Source organism: Aplidium turbinatum, chromosome 2 (genome assembly GCF_918807975.1).
Source record: "Aplidium turbinatum chromosome 2, kaAplTurb1.1, whole genome shotgun sequence".
NCBI classification, from domain to species: domain Eukaryota; kingdom Metazoa; phylum Chordata; class Ascidiacea; order Aplousobranchia; family Polyclinidae; genus Aplidium; species Aplidium turbinatum.
The window spans coordinates 12,379,653-12,395,618 of NC_137473.1; the positions used below are offsets into that span (position 1 = coordinate 12,379,653).

Genomic DNA, 15,966 nt, shown 5'->3' on the forward strand with positions numbered 1-15,966 from the left:
TTTCTTCAATGTCAGTTACCAAATTTTGGATCAAAAGTTTGCAGTCATTTCCCGTTCTGTCTGAGATCGCATTGCGCCTGATTCTTCCTTTTCCAACAACATACCTTTGTGAAACAGGCTTTTCAAGCTTGTTGGTTATCAATCTAAATACAGGAGCAGACTTGATGCAGAAGATGATCTGCTTTGTGCTCTTGCAAAGACTGCTCCAAGGATTTCAGATCTGGCTAAAAAGAAGCAAGCACAGCCTTCTCACTGAAATAATTGTTGTTTTGATTTGTTGTGTTATTTATTTAGAAGTCAAATTTAATATATAGCCTAGTAGCCTACTAGTTAGCTCCAAAAGTGCAGTGAAGGAGGATCAACCCAACTAATTTTATCCTTGGGGTCATCGTAACTTGGCAAATGTTATAAAAGGGTTACGGCCATGGGCGCCGATCCCTATAGGACAGCGGGGACATGTCCCCACCATCTTTTTACATGTCCCCACCATTTTTTTTCATTATTTTTATAACGTAAAAGGGAAAATATTAACCGAATGTCACAATTTTATTAGTCAGATGTTTAAAATCTATTGAAAGGAGGGGACAACATTTTTGTTTAATGGGAGGAAACCCCGTAGCTGTCAAGCTGAAATAAAAAATCTCAACCTCTTGCTAAATATGTGCATTGTGGAGCACATATTTACTAATCTAATTGTATCAAAAGCTGTTGTAGCTTCGCCGTTTATTAGAGATGCTCCAAGTTCCACACAAGAACTTGGAAAGCTAGGCTATAGGCTAAAAGGTTTCTGGGAAATTCAAGCATATGTACCTGAATCTTTATTCTAAAGAGTCTTTGCCTCAGGCTGCATCAAAACTGAAACTAATTTATCCAACCAGATTGCTCACACGTGCAGCTGCTGTAAAAGTAGTGCTTGATGGTTCTAACGTCAGTATAATAATAAGTCAGTATTGGAAGCCATAGAAGAAGCCGTGAGTCAATTTGATTCAAATGTAGCAACAACTGCAATTTGGCTTTTGAAACCTTTTTCTCGTGGGTCAAGTGTGCTTAGGTTATTAGTGGCATTGTCTGTCATTCAGTGTATGGAACGTTTTAACAAAACCTTGCAAGGTTGCACGGTGACTGTGGCTGGCATGCTTGAATGTGCTGAACTTTGTAGTAGGCTACTGCTCCGCCATCTACGCAATGAAGAAGAATTTCATCGTGTCTTTGTAAATGCTGAGAGGCTAATGGAAGATTGCAACCCTGAATCATTGAAACTGTCACGTCCCAAAAAGATCCCAAATCGTCTTCAGCATGGACATGGCTAACCTCCTCAACTTTCAAACACCAGAGACGAAATATCGGTTAGAGTATTTTGCAGTCATTGACAGCGCCCAGCAAAATTTTACTGACTATTTCAAGTCGACCGTTCTAGAGCACTACAAAATTCTACAAGAATCACTCTTTAGTGGAAAGATACAATCACATGTGGTAGACGATTATCCTGAGTTCTCTGACACAGAATCCCTTGCACAAGAACTAAGTTATGCTTCTTTCGAAAGCAGTACAATGGAAAGTGGGTGGAAGATTTTTGAATGATAGGCTATTCAAGAAGATGCCATCCGCTGGTCGGCAAATGTTTCCGAAAGTGGAACTTTTTGTGCGACTTTTGCTCATTTCACCAGCCAGCTCGTGTTCAGCTGAATGGTCATTTTCAACTTTGTGACGTGTCAAAACTTGGTTACGATCTACCATGATACAGAAACGACTAAATCATGCAATGGCACAAGGTTTTGAATTCGATCAACCTTCATGACCTCTCCAAGGACTTCGTTTTTAATTCGCCGGAGACTCGTTGCCGAGTGTTGGGACGTCTGCTGTCCAATGCTGACACTGACAATTAAAATATATACACATCGCATCAGACTTGTACCTACTGTATTAGTTAGTTTGTCAGAACAGACCCCCGATCTTTCTAGCTCGCTTCGCTCGTCGCCCCTTCCTACCTTTCCTAGTAAATGTCCCCACCAATTTTAGAGAGCGATCGGCGCCCATGGTTACGGCATCAAAAAGGTTGGGAACCGTTGCTCTAGTGGCTCTTGTTTTGGTAACACTTGTATCAGTACTGACGTCACTGCTGACAGTTGAGCGAGTTCCACCGGGCTAACCTTCTGGAACGAAGAAGCTTCAAGATCAAGCGGCGCTGGTTCGACTCTCGGGGTGTGAACTTGAGCAATCCATTCTAAGGACTGCTCTCCATTCAACGACATCTAATGGATGGAAATGGAATTATTTCTCGGCAACAACACTTCAACAATCGGAAACTTCACTCTGTCCATCTCGGTGACCAGGCCTGTGTCAGTGATTCAAAGTCTCTACAAGCTCTCAAAGAAGCTTTCCCATTCCGAAGATTCAATCAATTAACTTAACAAAACCCGATATTTTTGCAACGATTGTAGAGGGAATTGAAAAGAACTGATTTTTCCAGGTGCATAGCTATATGGTTGATTGCTTTGTTACACAAGTGAAAAATAAATATTTACGATTAGGGGCTGTCCATAAAAGACGTCCGCAGTAAAGGGGGGGTGGCAAATTGCAAACTTTTGACACAGTGCAGACATCGAGGGGGGTCATTTTTTGAGGACGTCTTTCATGGAGAGCCCCTAATGTGAATACATAGTTAACAACCGTGTGGTCAAACTCACGAAGTTAATGCTGACCATCCAGTCAATCCTATATTTATTCCAGACATTCAGATTTATTTTTTCCGAGCAACACATAGAAACTGCCTGTTAACTTATCGGATTGGGCTTTTGACACAACTTAAACCGGCGATTTGTATTTCGATATGTGCAGATTGCAGCAACTCCATATTGGCAAGAAAAAACACAAGCTGTAGGCTATGTTACAAATAATTTACACTGAGTGCGTCATTTTTTTCATTCCAGGTCAGATTAAAAAACAGCTGATGAATGAGCATTATCGCTATATCTTATCTTAAAACTTTAAAAAAAATTGGCCTTTTAGCAACAAAAGTGCCCTTTTTTTATAATCCTGCCCCCACCAATCAAAAATCGTTTCGGCGCCCCTGGCTACCGTTGTTACATAAACGCAACATTACAGTAGATGCGTTTATCTATCATTAGCACTTTAAAATGTTGGGTAAGATAGGAAAAATTGCAGCATAAAGAATGTCTTGGCAACAAAAGCAGTCAATGTTACATTACGTATGTAGACGTAGAATCAATGTAAAAATAACGGATATTGTTGTCTGGATTAGCTTTTTAAACTTTCCATAAATTCGCAGTCAATATGAATCAAAAAGAATTGAAGACAATTTAGTTGTCTCTGCTTTTAGTTGTAACCAGTTGAACTTTAACCTTAATATTTTTTGAAAATTCTTGAAATCAACGAACAAACATAAAAAAAATACGACAGCATTTACGAATGACGACACGCAGTCACGCCGGTGACGTCTGCAAATGGCAACAACGTGCAATGTAAAATCAGCACACTTCAATATTTGTACAAAAGTATACAAACAAGGTCACAGAAATTCTCAAAGGAAGAAAAACTTACTAAAAAAATAACATACGAAGCTTTAAGCAAGGTAAAGAACGAATAAGTGTTAATGTACAAAATTACAGTGTTCGATAAAGATCTTAACACAGATTAATGCTTCGTTAATGAAATCTATTAAATTAATGTTTATATATTTTGTTATTTATCACTTAAAATAAAGATTTTCGTAAGCAATAATAACCTTTGGTGTACCATTTAATAATACAAACTGTAGCCTAAGGGAGCTGTTTTATATGTAGTTCGTTCACAACAATGGCATTTAACGAAGAATCTAAATATTCACAATATGTATAAAACACTTCAGATATGCAGATGACGGATCAAAGACGAAATACACGGATTGGCAATGCAAAGTAATTGCTGGGCTTGTGAGATGCTACAAAGTTATAAAAAAAAGAACACAAAGCAATACTGCACTCCAAATTAGTACTCATACAACAGATCAGTCGTTTTTACATTGATTTAACGTCTGCAGACGTTGAATGAGTAGTTAGTTTTTAATGTAAAAACGACTGATTTACTGTCTGGGTAAAGGTTCAATCATGTCAATAAAAAGCATGTGGTTTAGTTGAAAAAGCTTGTGTTTTCCTGAACCGTTGCATGAGTTAAAGGCAAAAAGCCATTGCCAGAGTGGTGGGTAAGATATGATTTAGACACAAGCTAAAAAAAATCGTTGACAACAGCTCTATTGACATCTTAACATCCTACGCCAAAAGCAGCATAACGAAGTGAAAGGAAAGAGCAATAAGATCAAAAATGACAACAGTAAACAAAGATATCACTCGAAGAAAGAGATCACTTGACGAGGAGTTAGCTGCGTGATGTCAGGTTTGATGTTTTGAACCTCACTGACGCAAGGATGGCCAGTCCCCTGTGTGAGAGAAACATCGAGGATGAATAATAGAAAATTGCAAAGATACTACTGGACAGGGGTGGTCAACGTTCACCATAAGGAGAACCCAGGGGTGGGAGTTCTGCAACTGAAAAATTTTGAAACTCCTGTTTATAAGAACGGGATTCGAAAGTGATTTGTTATGAAAGATTTGTTTTTGTTTTTATATCTACAAGAAACTTCTTTTCCATTTAGTTAAATTCTTATTATTTAAATCTCATCCAGCTTCTGAAACCTCGCCGTGTCATTTCATGAACCCGCATGGCAAAAGTCATGACCGTGTGGTGGTAGTAAAGAGTCACTTTGCGACAAGTCGCTAGTGCTGAGGCCGAAACTATTTCCACTAACCATAACTCGGCCCCATTCCAAAAAATAAAATGTTAATTCGTTGTGCGATATAGCCAACTTTTATTCTGGTGTTTTAAGCTGAAAGAAAAAGGAGTAGCAGCAATGTTTCCAACAGAGGTTTTCAAAGGCTGAATTTTTTTTTTCTTCTCGAAGCTGCCAAAACTTAGTTTGGAAATTTTACTCTCGAATAAGAAGCACTTAGTAACTTGCAGCACTTAATGACACAAGGGCAAGCTATTGTTATGACCTTCCATTAAGCCAAGTCTTATCATTATTAACAGAAATTAACATGATGTAGTTTTATTAATTTTGTTTCGACAGATCTAGCTATCACTACGGATCTAGCTACTGAAGCTCAAAGTAATATTTTTATGGTATAGATATTTAAAAATAATTAAATTAATTTTCGTTCTGAAAACGGTCAATCAAGTAGTATTCTCCACACCACACGTACCTGCCAAAATAAGACACTGCATCGCTTACAGAACAGCAACGGGTCCACATAGACACGGTCTTGTCTGTCGTAAGTCCTGCGCAGCAATTCATTCGTTTAATTTTTCTCTAAATTCCTACGTTGGTCTTCGGCAAGTGATATCCCCCAGGTCTGAAGCAACTCATGGATGGACAATCGATGAATCACATCATTTATCTATGTGTTATCATGGCCATGGTGTCACGTATGCTTGCATGATTTGCAGGAAAAGTAAACCGCCATTTTTTGCGTGAATGGATTGCCGTATTTCCATACGTTTTTCAGAGCCAAATCAATGATGATGCGGGCACTCGGGCAGCCATGGTTTCAGCAAATAATTTTTTTATATCTTCCTAATAGTAAGAAAAAATTGCAAAGAATTAATACTGATTCATTTTTTAAACATTATTTGATCAAATTTGGTTAAATCTCGTTGTTGATGGTTGTCGGTTAAAGCTCCAACATCACATAGAAGCATATTCTACGTCTATTAAACGTTGCTATTTAAAAGCGCAGACCTCCTCAACCAAGCATGGATATTCCTCCACTCAGGTGTGGTGGAAGGGTCGAGGTAGTTGTAATGGATGTCAGCTGGAAGGGGCTGACGAAACTTGAGTTTTTCCTTTGTTTGCCTCAGCTTTCGTTTCATCAGCATGCTTTTAGCTTTGTTTATTTCTTCCTAGCATTTAAAAAAAAAACGTTATTATGACGATAAAATAAAAATACAAGTCTGCAACCATTGAATCAATGTAAAAATGACAGAGATTGCTGTTTGGAAACGATCGGACCCCAAATACATAAGAAGCTTATTGACTAATTAAGCTTTAAAAATGAGGTTGTGTTAATACGAAAAAGTGCAGAATATTTAACACTATTTAAAAGTTAAAACATTACAGTAGTGCAAGCAAATTTAACATAATGTCGTTTGAATTAACCCAGCCAGCAAATAACTCTTTTTTATTGGTGTTTTCATGTTTCATTGATGTTTTTGTTGTTTCCTATGACGCTAAATAGTAAATACGTATTAAATTCTAAACGCAATGTTATAAATCTATAAATTTATCATTGATTCACTATCTGGGGCCGTTGAATCAACGTCAAAAAACTGATTTGGTACACAAGTTCATTTTCATGCACTGACCTCTGTGTAATTCTTCAAGCAGAGATTTTTCCACGTGCTTGCCTCCTCACTGATGGAGTGAAGCGTTTTGTTGACGTGGCTCACGCTCTTTATGTCGTCATAGTCATCCAAGCATGACACTACGTGTCGTTGCAATTCAATTGGAAGGTTCGTCAACGTCATCTGGGTGTCCAATCTCTGAAGAAAGTAAAGATTCTTATTTTTTGAAAAATTTACCATCCGATCAAAGGATCGAAAATCAGCAGCTCTTCCAAGACAGAACGAACACAAGATGGCGTTATTCAACACATATTTTGGTAAATTGGTAAGTTTGAATGATTATAGTTTGGTAAATCTTAAGTTTAATTGAAATGAAAAAATCTTTTTAAATAGCTTTCAGATGATAGATGATGTTTTTAGCAAAAAAGATCATTTCTGTCAACTAACCCGCGGCACAGAGATCAACTTTAATTCTTTCTGCATTCTCCTAACTTCAGCGATGCACTTGAACCAATGAGTCTTGGAGCTAAACAAAGACTTCTTTGACTGATGCTGCATGTATATCATCATGATCTGGAGGAGTTGATGCATTGTCCGGATGTTACGCTTTGTCTCTAGGACTGAAAGATGAAGAGGAGAGGTATTTGTTTGTTGCAGTTTATTGCAAAATAGTTTTTTACCTTTTCGAGCAACACTGAACCTTGATTCAAAATACTTCAATGCTATACAAAACTGTGCTTTGGTTCCACCATATAATCAATACCATATGATTCGAAAAACAAAAATTATAATATCATTATTGTAATAAAGCATCTAAACCCATTGTGGTTTATTAAAGCTGTTTCATGCATCCAAATCGTGATGCCATATTTTTGTATACAATGACATCAGGTTTGTCGATTCCCATACTTGAACAATGAACATTCTCAGCCAATTTCATTTTGAAACGAACCTTTTTGGTTAGAATATGGAAAAAAACAAATATGTTTTACTTCTCATCCCATGTCTTCGCAGTGTTAAGAGTTAAACGTTTTTCAGCGACCGTGTTTTCTGTTAGATATGCCAAAGAGGATTTGTTTGTGACACAAACGTTCGTACCTTGAGCGAGCAACGCTTCAACGAGGTTGAAAAGATGAGATTGCGCCATCCCGCTCAAATTCGACATCTTTTTCCGAACTAGAAGATCAGCGATCTCCAATATATAAGGAAAACGATGAGGAAGAGCTGCAGCTCCAGCAAGATCGAGTCGACGGATCATTTCTCCGAGAGTTGTATAGCCGTGGATCTGGAGGGTGAACAAAAAGTCAACACAAAAGATGAGGGTAAAGTTTTGGATTCAAGAGAACAATTCAAAACAAAAGATTAGGGTAAGGTTTTGGGTTAAGGGGAACAAGTTAATACAAAATAGTAGGGTGAGATTTTAGGTTTACTTTGGAGGTATTTTTTGGACAAGTCAATAGAAAGGAAACTGAGCTTTTAAAGCTACTTTAGTGTCGTGAAACAAATGGCTGGAAAAATGTTTGCATGTTGAATAATTGTTTCCGTCCCATGCAACCACGATATACAATCAACATTCTTTCTTATCAGAGTGAATTGAAAACTAATTGAAAACACAAAAAGATAGCCACGTATTTTTACTCTGATAATCGCAAATTTAGCAAATGCGAAAAAAACAAATTATCTTGAAGAAAAACATATAGGCCTATGCTACTGATAAAAATAATAATAAAATATGAAAATTAAATTATAAAGAACTAAATCTAATGCGTAACCGGCTCAGACAAACTGGCATCCAACTCTACTATTCTAATGTGAAATCTGTATCTTGTGCTAACAATAGAAAATTTCTTTAAAAAAAGCAGGAAAAATGTAAATTAGTGAAAGTATTTAATTAATACTAATTACTTTATAACAGTTTGACGATCATAAGCCAAGTACAATTGTTTCGGTTCTCAATTGTTTTATAAAAAGCTGCAAAACAGTCTTTGACTATTGAACCCACGCAGAGATAGAAATATGGAATTTTAGATTGTTTCAATGTCTGCACACAAACCTAATGCAATATCTGCAACATCCTATGAATAGGAGCAAATGGAAAAATCATGTGTTGGCCCTGACGCCTGGATGAAGCAAATGCACATCAAGAAAAAGCAATGTCGAAATTTAATGAATGTTTTAATTTTCAATCGAACTTTATGGTCAAGAAGCAAAACTAGTCCTATTGTAACTTCTATTGCGAATCGACACAGTATGCAACTGAGCAAGTGACAGGATAAGTACTTCACTGGAGTGGAGATGGAGGATTCAATTTGTCTAAATATGTTTTGAAACGATGCTAAATCAATGACTTTGCAAAGTGGGTGTCACCGACGAAAGGCAAATCAGACTACAAATTCTATTTGAATAAGGTGAAGAAGCTAGTTTTGTAAAAAAATCGATTCTTCAATAAATTACGTCAAGAGATTAGATTGTTGTGCAAATGATAAATGCATTTGATGAATGCAAATTACGTAACAGTAACTGCAGCACAACTGTAAAAATTCTTATTCGAATTAAAGGTGTCTTGATTAGATAGTTGTGGTTTGACTTGTAAGTCACATGGTAACGTGCGTCATAGTTTTGACAACATTTGACAGTGTTTATGGCTGATTTGTTTGCTTTGTGGGGTGATTTGTGGGGTGATTCACTGCACTTTTGCGAAAATTGGTGCAATGTTATAACTGACAACGCACAATGTTACAGCTGACTAAAAAATCCGTCATTTTTGCATCGTTTCAACGTCCGAAGACAACGAAATCATTTAAAAGAGGAAATTGCGTTGGACACAACTCGTTAAGAAACGTTATAAAATTCCACAAATCGATTGCGTGATATCCGTTTTATGATATTTTCCGTAATTTTCAGACAAACAGAACCAAAGTTTCGGAGAATTGAACCAACTCGCATGTATTCAAATTTCTTCATGTTTCAAAAGTTAAAAACAAAATCTTTCGTTCGCACGAAGTACGTCAGTTTTATGATCGTAAGTTCATAACAAAGCGAGCCTGGCTTACTGCATTCCTATTCGTTAACCACCAAAGACTGCATGACGTATTGGGGGCGTGACAAGAATAGAGAAGGCGTGACGCACGAACCCATGTGATAACAAACGTAGGACATTGCCCAATGTTCACAACGTGGTGCTAAAATCATCATTTAATAATAATAATCAAATCAGCAATGCCAAAATTATAGAAAAATATGAAACATTATCACATGCTATAAGTTGTATAGTCTGCAGACCTACTGTATGAGTGGCAGCACGAAATTGAAGGAAAAATAACATAATTCTGTGTAAAAAGAATAAACTGCAAAAACGTGACAGCGACTTTTTGATACGATTTTGGTCAGAAAGTCTGCGCGTATAAAATTGGAAGTAGAATTCAAATTAAGTTGATTAATTTAGACAATTTTCATGTCTCTGTTTTTGTATCGTTGAGAAGTTTAAACTTTGTTAATACCAGCAAAGATTTTAGATATGATGCAAGACTGTAAACAGCAAATCAATCGTTTTTTACATGGATTAGACGCTGCAGACGTTAAATCAATGTAAAAAATCTGTTGCTTTTCTGTCCGGGATGATGGTGTTCTATCTACATGGTGGGTAGAAATAAACAAGTTTAAAAACAAATTATGTTAAAGCAAGAATTTAAACTCATTCTTACCTCCTTGCTTCCCTTCGAACTGACTTGCAGCCATGTCATCTCTTCTCTGACACTGCATTTGGAGACTAGACATGAACAAAAGAATGCAATCAATGTACCACATGAACACACAATGAAAAACTGGCAGTGATAAATCTTGATACTAGAACGCAACCATAAATACATGGAATGCATTTAAACTTTTGATTCATCCTAACACAGAGAAAGCTTGTAAACGTTAATGGAATTACATAATACATATGCGCCAGAAAGCACACGTGTAGCTACAGTACCAATTACACTGTGTATACTACTGTAGTATAGACAGGCACCAAACTTTGCCTTTGACGTTGTGAACACCCAGCACAATAAAGTTTTTAGGAATTTGGTACATTCTTAACGACTGTAATGGCATTATAGTATGGAGGTACTCTAAAGATGGTAATGAATAATTTCTTGGACTAAAGAAAGAAATTAAAACAACAGGACAATTTCCTGCAATATGCATTCTTGGTGGATAAACTTTGTAAAAGCAAGCAAGAGGCAATGGATAACTGCTTAATTATTCTTCTAAAACACAACGTTTGAAACCCATTAGAGTTAACCACTTTATTCAAATAATATTGGGTCGTGCTTAAACATGCTATAATTTGTTTTGCTGATCCTATAATATACTTATAGGGTATCGCTTTTTCGTGTCAATTGTTCAATCAAATTAGTGAAAGGCGAGAAAATTCAATATCAACACAACGGTCAAAAATAGATCTGCACGAAATTTTCAAATTAAGCACAGTTCGAAATGGTGCGGCTTGAGGCGTTGCAGGCATAACGGTTGCATGATCCAGTTTTGGCACTATGTTTGTGTATGGCGCGGTTTCTTAGGATCACAACAAAAATTTGTTCATGCTGTATTAATTAGGGTATTTACAGTACGATAAAGTGTAGATTTGTGATATGGAGATGGTTTTGCAACAAAAAAATCTCAAAGCTTTTTATATCTGAGATACGCAATGAAAATACACTGCTTTTGATCTTTCTAAGTACAGTGTAACACAAATATTTGACGTCATTCAAAAACAAACACTGATCTCAATTATACACACAATTACCCATTTCTTGTCTATTTTGATGGACAATATCTTAATTAACAAATATGCTTGAAACATTGTCTTTAATTTCAACGATTAATTTACCAAACAAAATACAATTAGACATTCTTTGACCATAGGCGTGATGGATAGAAAAAAAGATCAAGAAATTATAAAGAGAAAAAAAAGTAAGAAAAAAGAGTAAGATTTCGATTAAATCCTCTGTATGTTACCTGGGGCCGAAGTGAGGTTTGTGTATAGACTCTGGTTCTTTTTTTGTTGCATCTGACGTAGAAACGCCTCAATTATCTTCTTTACATGACTCCTGGAGAAAACAATAGGTTGTCAAAATTAGACATCATGATTTATGTTTATAGCCTATATAATAATGTAGAGGTAAATATATGGTACGCAGGCTGTCTACAAATTTATGTATGAAGTATGCATAATTGCATATTATACAGATACTTATTTTACTACAAACATTATTTAACAGCTTTAGGAATGGTATCTCAAACAAACAAAAAGTATAAACTAATTCAAAATCTTCTTTTCTTAGTTAAACAATTGAGCATGTAACCTATATCTTAATAATGATGTTTAACGTATTTATATATAAAAATGACACATTTGCAAACTGGTCAGCGGTTTTACTTATTAAAATTTTCAGACTGTTTAAAGTCTCCAATAATGTTGGCATCAAATTGATAACCTACAACATGAAAAAATGTCTGCACTATTAGTCTACTGTATTTATTTATACATATGACTGTTTTTAAAACCAAAATTTCAAGACCTAGCAAAAGTTGCCTTTTTAAATCGTTTCAACGTCGCTAGAAAGGGGACACCCGACTATGACAACCAAGACACAATGAAACTTATAACTACAAACGAGAAAATTTCCCAAAGATGACATAAGAGATTGTTTTCCCCTATTGAGAAAGTTGTTTTTCAAACATGGTTGCATGGACATTAGACACTGGTTGGTAACTTTTCTTGAACAGTTTGTTTTAAATAATCCCCACTGCCACCTTCTATTTAATGATTTATAACTTTGGAATGTGTTTTGTTCAAACTCAAAACAGGTTTTTGAGAATTATAGCAACAGCAAGGATATGGTAAGAGTATTTATAAAATATATATACACCCGGTCAGTCACTACCGGGCCACGGCTTGGTACCGGTCTATGAGAAATTAGTTACCGGACCAAGCCCAAATTGCTATATACAAAAATTGCAATATTTTTTGATTAACTGGGCTAGTGCTAAAATATGAGTTGTGATACATGTGCAATTATGCAGGCATCATACATATTTTATTGATGGCTGGTTTGAAAAATGGGTTTCCATCAATGGTATAAAGGTAAACGATATAAAACTCTGCTGTCAGTTACAAAAATCTTAAAAACCTATGTACGGTTGTTGTACAACTGTTGTACAAGTTAAAACTGTTGTACTGTACTGTTGTAAAGTTGAACTGTTGTACATTGGACATGCCTATGGATAATGTACAACTGCAAAAGAATGTAAAGATGTCATAATTACTTGATCTGGTTGCAATTAGAATAGCAGCAATAGCTTATTAAGCAAGCAGCTGTGAGCTTGATGCAAAGCGCTGTAACCAGATCTAATTACATTACAAGGTAAAGTAGGCTCCTTTTCAATGCCAATAAGTTTTGCACAAACTCTGATGAACAATAATATTATGACAAAACAAAATAGAAAATTGAGATTTTGGAAATTTAGTAGGATATAAAACCGGAAGGAAAAACCAACACTTAAATTCCGATGACAAGTTTATAAATTGCTTATAAATGATTGTACACTAGAACACTGTACACCTGACCAACCACAGAAACATATTCAAGCGGTGACACTAGCAAATTTTGATTTGTTAGCAAAATATCTATAACAGAATTCATTGGCTAGAGTTCATGTTGGTAGCCTGGGCTAAACAACAATCTTAACTGAAATTCGGTTTTTATTTCAAAATAATAAGACATCAATAGTCAATACAACGAGCGTGTAATTACTACAGTTAAAAAAATAATAATGGGTCAAAATTATCCCAATTACAATTTTTACCCCAAAGATCTTCAATTTCAGACAATTATTTTATCTGGAAACAGTGGAGGCATATGCTTATTGTTGTGACATAGGCTATTGGCATGTAACATTTATCTTGAAAATGAGAAAAGAATAAGAGAAGAAAGACTAATGACCAAAAAAAACTCTCAATTTTAGTCTCAAGATTAAATCCCAAGTTTAAAAAAAGCTAAATTTGGAACAACCAAAAAGTAGCCAATAAAGCAAGTCAGCAAGTCCAAAAAAATACACAAACCTAAAAAATAAGCCAAATTTGCCAAAAAATTGCAAGCTTGGGGAAATTGTGCTGTATTTCACATCTATCATGCATTGTGCAGTTACATATATGCAATTATGCATGTGTGTGAGCACTCACTTATTGAGATAATTGTGTAAACTACTGATTATTATAAACTACTTTGGTGGAGTTCAATTTGCAGTTTCAAACCAACCCTCAACTGGTCATAATATGTCAAGCGAGGAAGTTGCATTATTAAAACAGAATGCAAGTGTACTACCTTAGAAAAATATTTAGGATGCACTAAAGTAGCCATAATAAAAGGGTGCTTTCTTTGTGGGGGTGGTCGCCAACCAGGATTTTAGTGTAGTTTTAACAACAATGCAGAAAAAAATCTCTTAATTTGTGAAGTTACAGGTTTCACAAGTCATTAAAGTTTGCTCACTGGGTACATTAGGCCTTCCTACAGGTATAAAACATAGTTTACCTTCAATACAGTACCGTACCAATATTTGTTGAATCATGTTCTATGTTACAAGGTTATCTGACTTAAATGTCTTCCTCTGTGACATGCTAGTACAGTACAATTTGGCTATAGTGACAGTAAAAATGAACTATAAAAAGGACTGAAATATAATATGGATGTGCTTGCAGATTTTATGCTCTCACCATGCTGCAGCATGGAAAAGTGTCTTCTTCAAATTATGTCAGCTTAAGATACATGAAACCATATTTAGTGAATTTATTACATTGCTGTGACAAGTTGTCAGATTGTTATCAGACTAATGATGCTATAACAGTATGGCGAAATAGATTTCTGACTATTAAAAATGAAACTCGTTAAACTGTTGTTGCATGAGTAACAAGGCTTATACTATTGCTACGACAAGATCATACCTTGGTGCCGTTTCAAAGACAACACCAAAATTTTGTTCTCTAATTTCCCAACTTGAACAGCCCGCTTTGGTCCAGTTGTGGCCTGGTCCACGCCAGTCTTGTCCAAGGAAAGGCATCTTCAATGCTTGCAAAATTGAGTGAGTTTTGGGGCAATGGACTTATTATTCAACACTCTCAAAATGAGTATGGCAGATCATGGAAACAAAACAGTATACAAATAACAAACAAGTTTTCAACTAACAACCTGTGAGATATTTTTTTTTATCAAAATTTTTATCAAAAATTAAATTATTATGTAATTTTTGTAAAGATTGTGAATAACATTTAGAGCAGGGGTGACCAACACGCAGGGCCTCCAAGAGCCCTGCCGGGCCCCGGTGCAGATCTTGCTGCCGGGCCCCCCAGCGCAACATGTCGCGTGATATCTCACAAATCACAAGCAAAATTTGCGGTGCGCGTTAATCCACAAGGCCAATGCATACATGGTGTTCCGCACAGTGTTTTTATTTTAAAACCAGACCTATTTAAAAATACTACAAAGAATACATTAGGTTAAAGTATTACCACTCCACTATTTCACAAAGAATGCAGTATTGTAGTGGTGTTTATGACTTTAAATTCACAGATACACACTAGTTATACAAAGATAAAAGGCTGTGGCTATAGTTACACTATGTAGTGTAACTATAGCCTCAATAGCGTTGCCAGATAAGGAATTCTGCTTTAATTTGAGGAAACGTTTATAGCTGTTGAAAACAAAAACTTGTATTTTGGAAAAAATGTTTAGTCATGGTCAAAGATCAAAACCCTAACCTTATTCCTAACTCTAACCCTTACCCCTTCCTAACTTTAATCCTAACTCTGGCAACACCTGATTGTAACCATGGCAAAAAGTGGGTAAAAATAGCCACTTTGAAGATAAAAATGGCAACACTATCCGGCATGGCTGATATACAAGTAGCACTGCATATGTGTGCATACACCTTTACATTAACATACCGTACAATATCATTTGTGACCTTAAAATCAGCAGAGACTAGGAGACCAAACTTGGATGAATGCATTGCTATTGTTCATGACATTAAGAAATACCAACTTTATTTCAGGATCAATAGGCAGCTTCTTATTTTTACTCCTTTAGTTTTCTTTGCTTGTTTGAGTGAAACTGCATTCACGCATGATTGAGGGTCACTTTCTCTTCATTTCTACAGCAAGTGGTCAGGAGAAACCAAAGTTGAATATATTTCTATTTTTAAGTCCTATCAATATAAATGCACCTACATCTATCACTATACTATGTATCGAGACCTTTACAAATACCCTGCATAATGACAGAATGGCTGTTTTGAGTCAATATTGACACTGTTCCTGAAATTTAAGAGTAAGATTGGCTTGGCCTGGCTGGAGAAGACTGCTAAAAAATAAATAGTGAAAACAAACGAAAAGGAAAACTTCTTCGAAACAAATGTTTGTTTATATACTAATCATTAGTTTTGAAAATCAACACCTTTCTGCAGTGCTGGAAAAAGTAAGCTGCATTGCAATTAGGACACTTCTGATTCTGTCTATAGTTGAAAGAA

General features: G+C 35.9%; 1 protein-coding gene across 1 annotated transcript; it reads right to left on the minus strand.

Moving 5' to 3' along the window:
* Positions 1–2,773: 2,773 nt before the first annotated feature.
* On the minus strand, positions 2,774–14,626 carry LOC145764684 (F-box only protein 32-like). Its single transcript, XM_082576333.1, has 9 exons — positions 14,387–14,626; positions 11,401–11,492; positions 10,101–10,165; positions 7,495–7,681; positions 6,844–7,016; positions 6,418–6,594; positions 5,795–5,955; positions 5,259–5,334; positions 2,774–4,435 (listed from the first exon to the last, which is right to left on the minus strand). Exons 1-9 carry the CDS (start codon positions 14,500–14,502, stop codon positions 4,343–4,345), a joined length of 1,140 nt encoding a protein of 379 aa, XP_082432459.1. The 5' UTR covers positions 14,503–14,626; the 3' UTR covers positions 2,774–4,342.
* Positions 14,627–15,966: the final 1,340 nt, after the last annotated feature.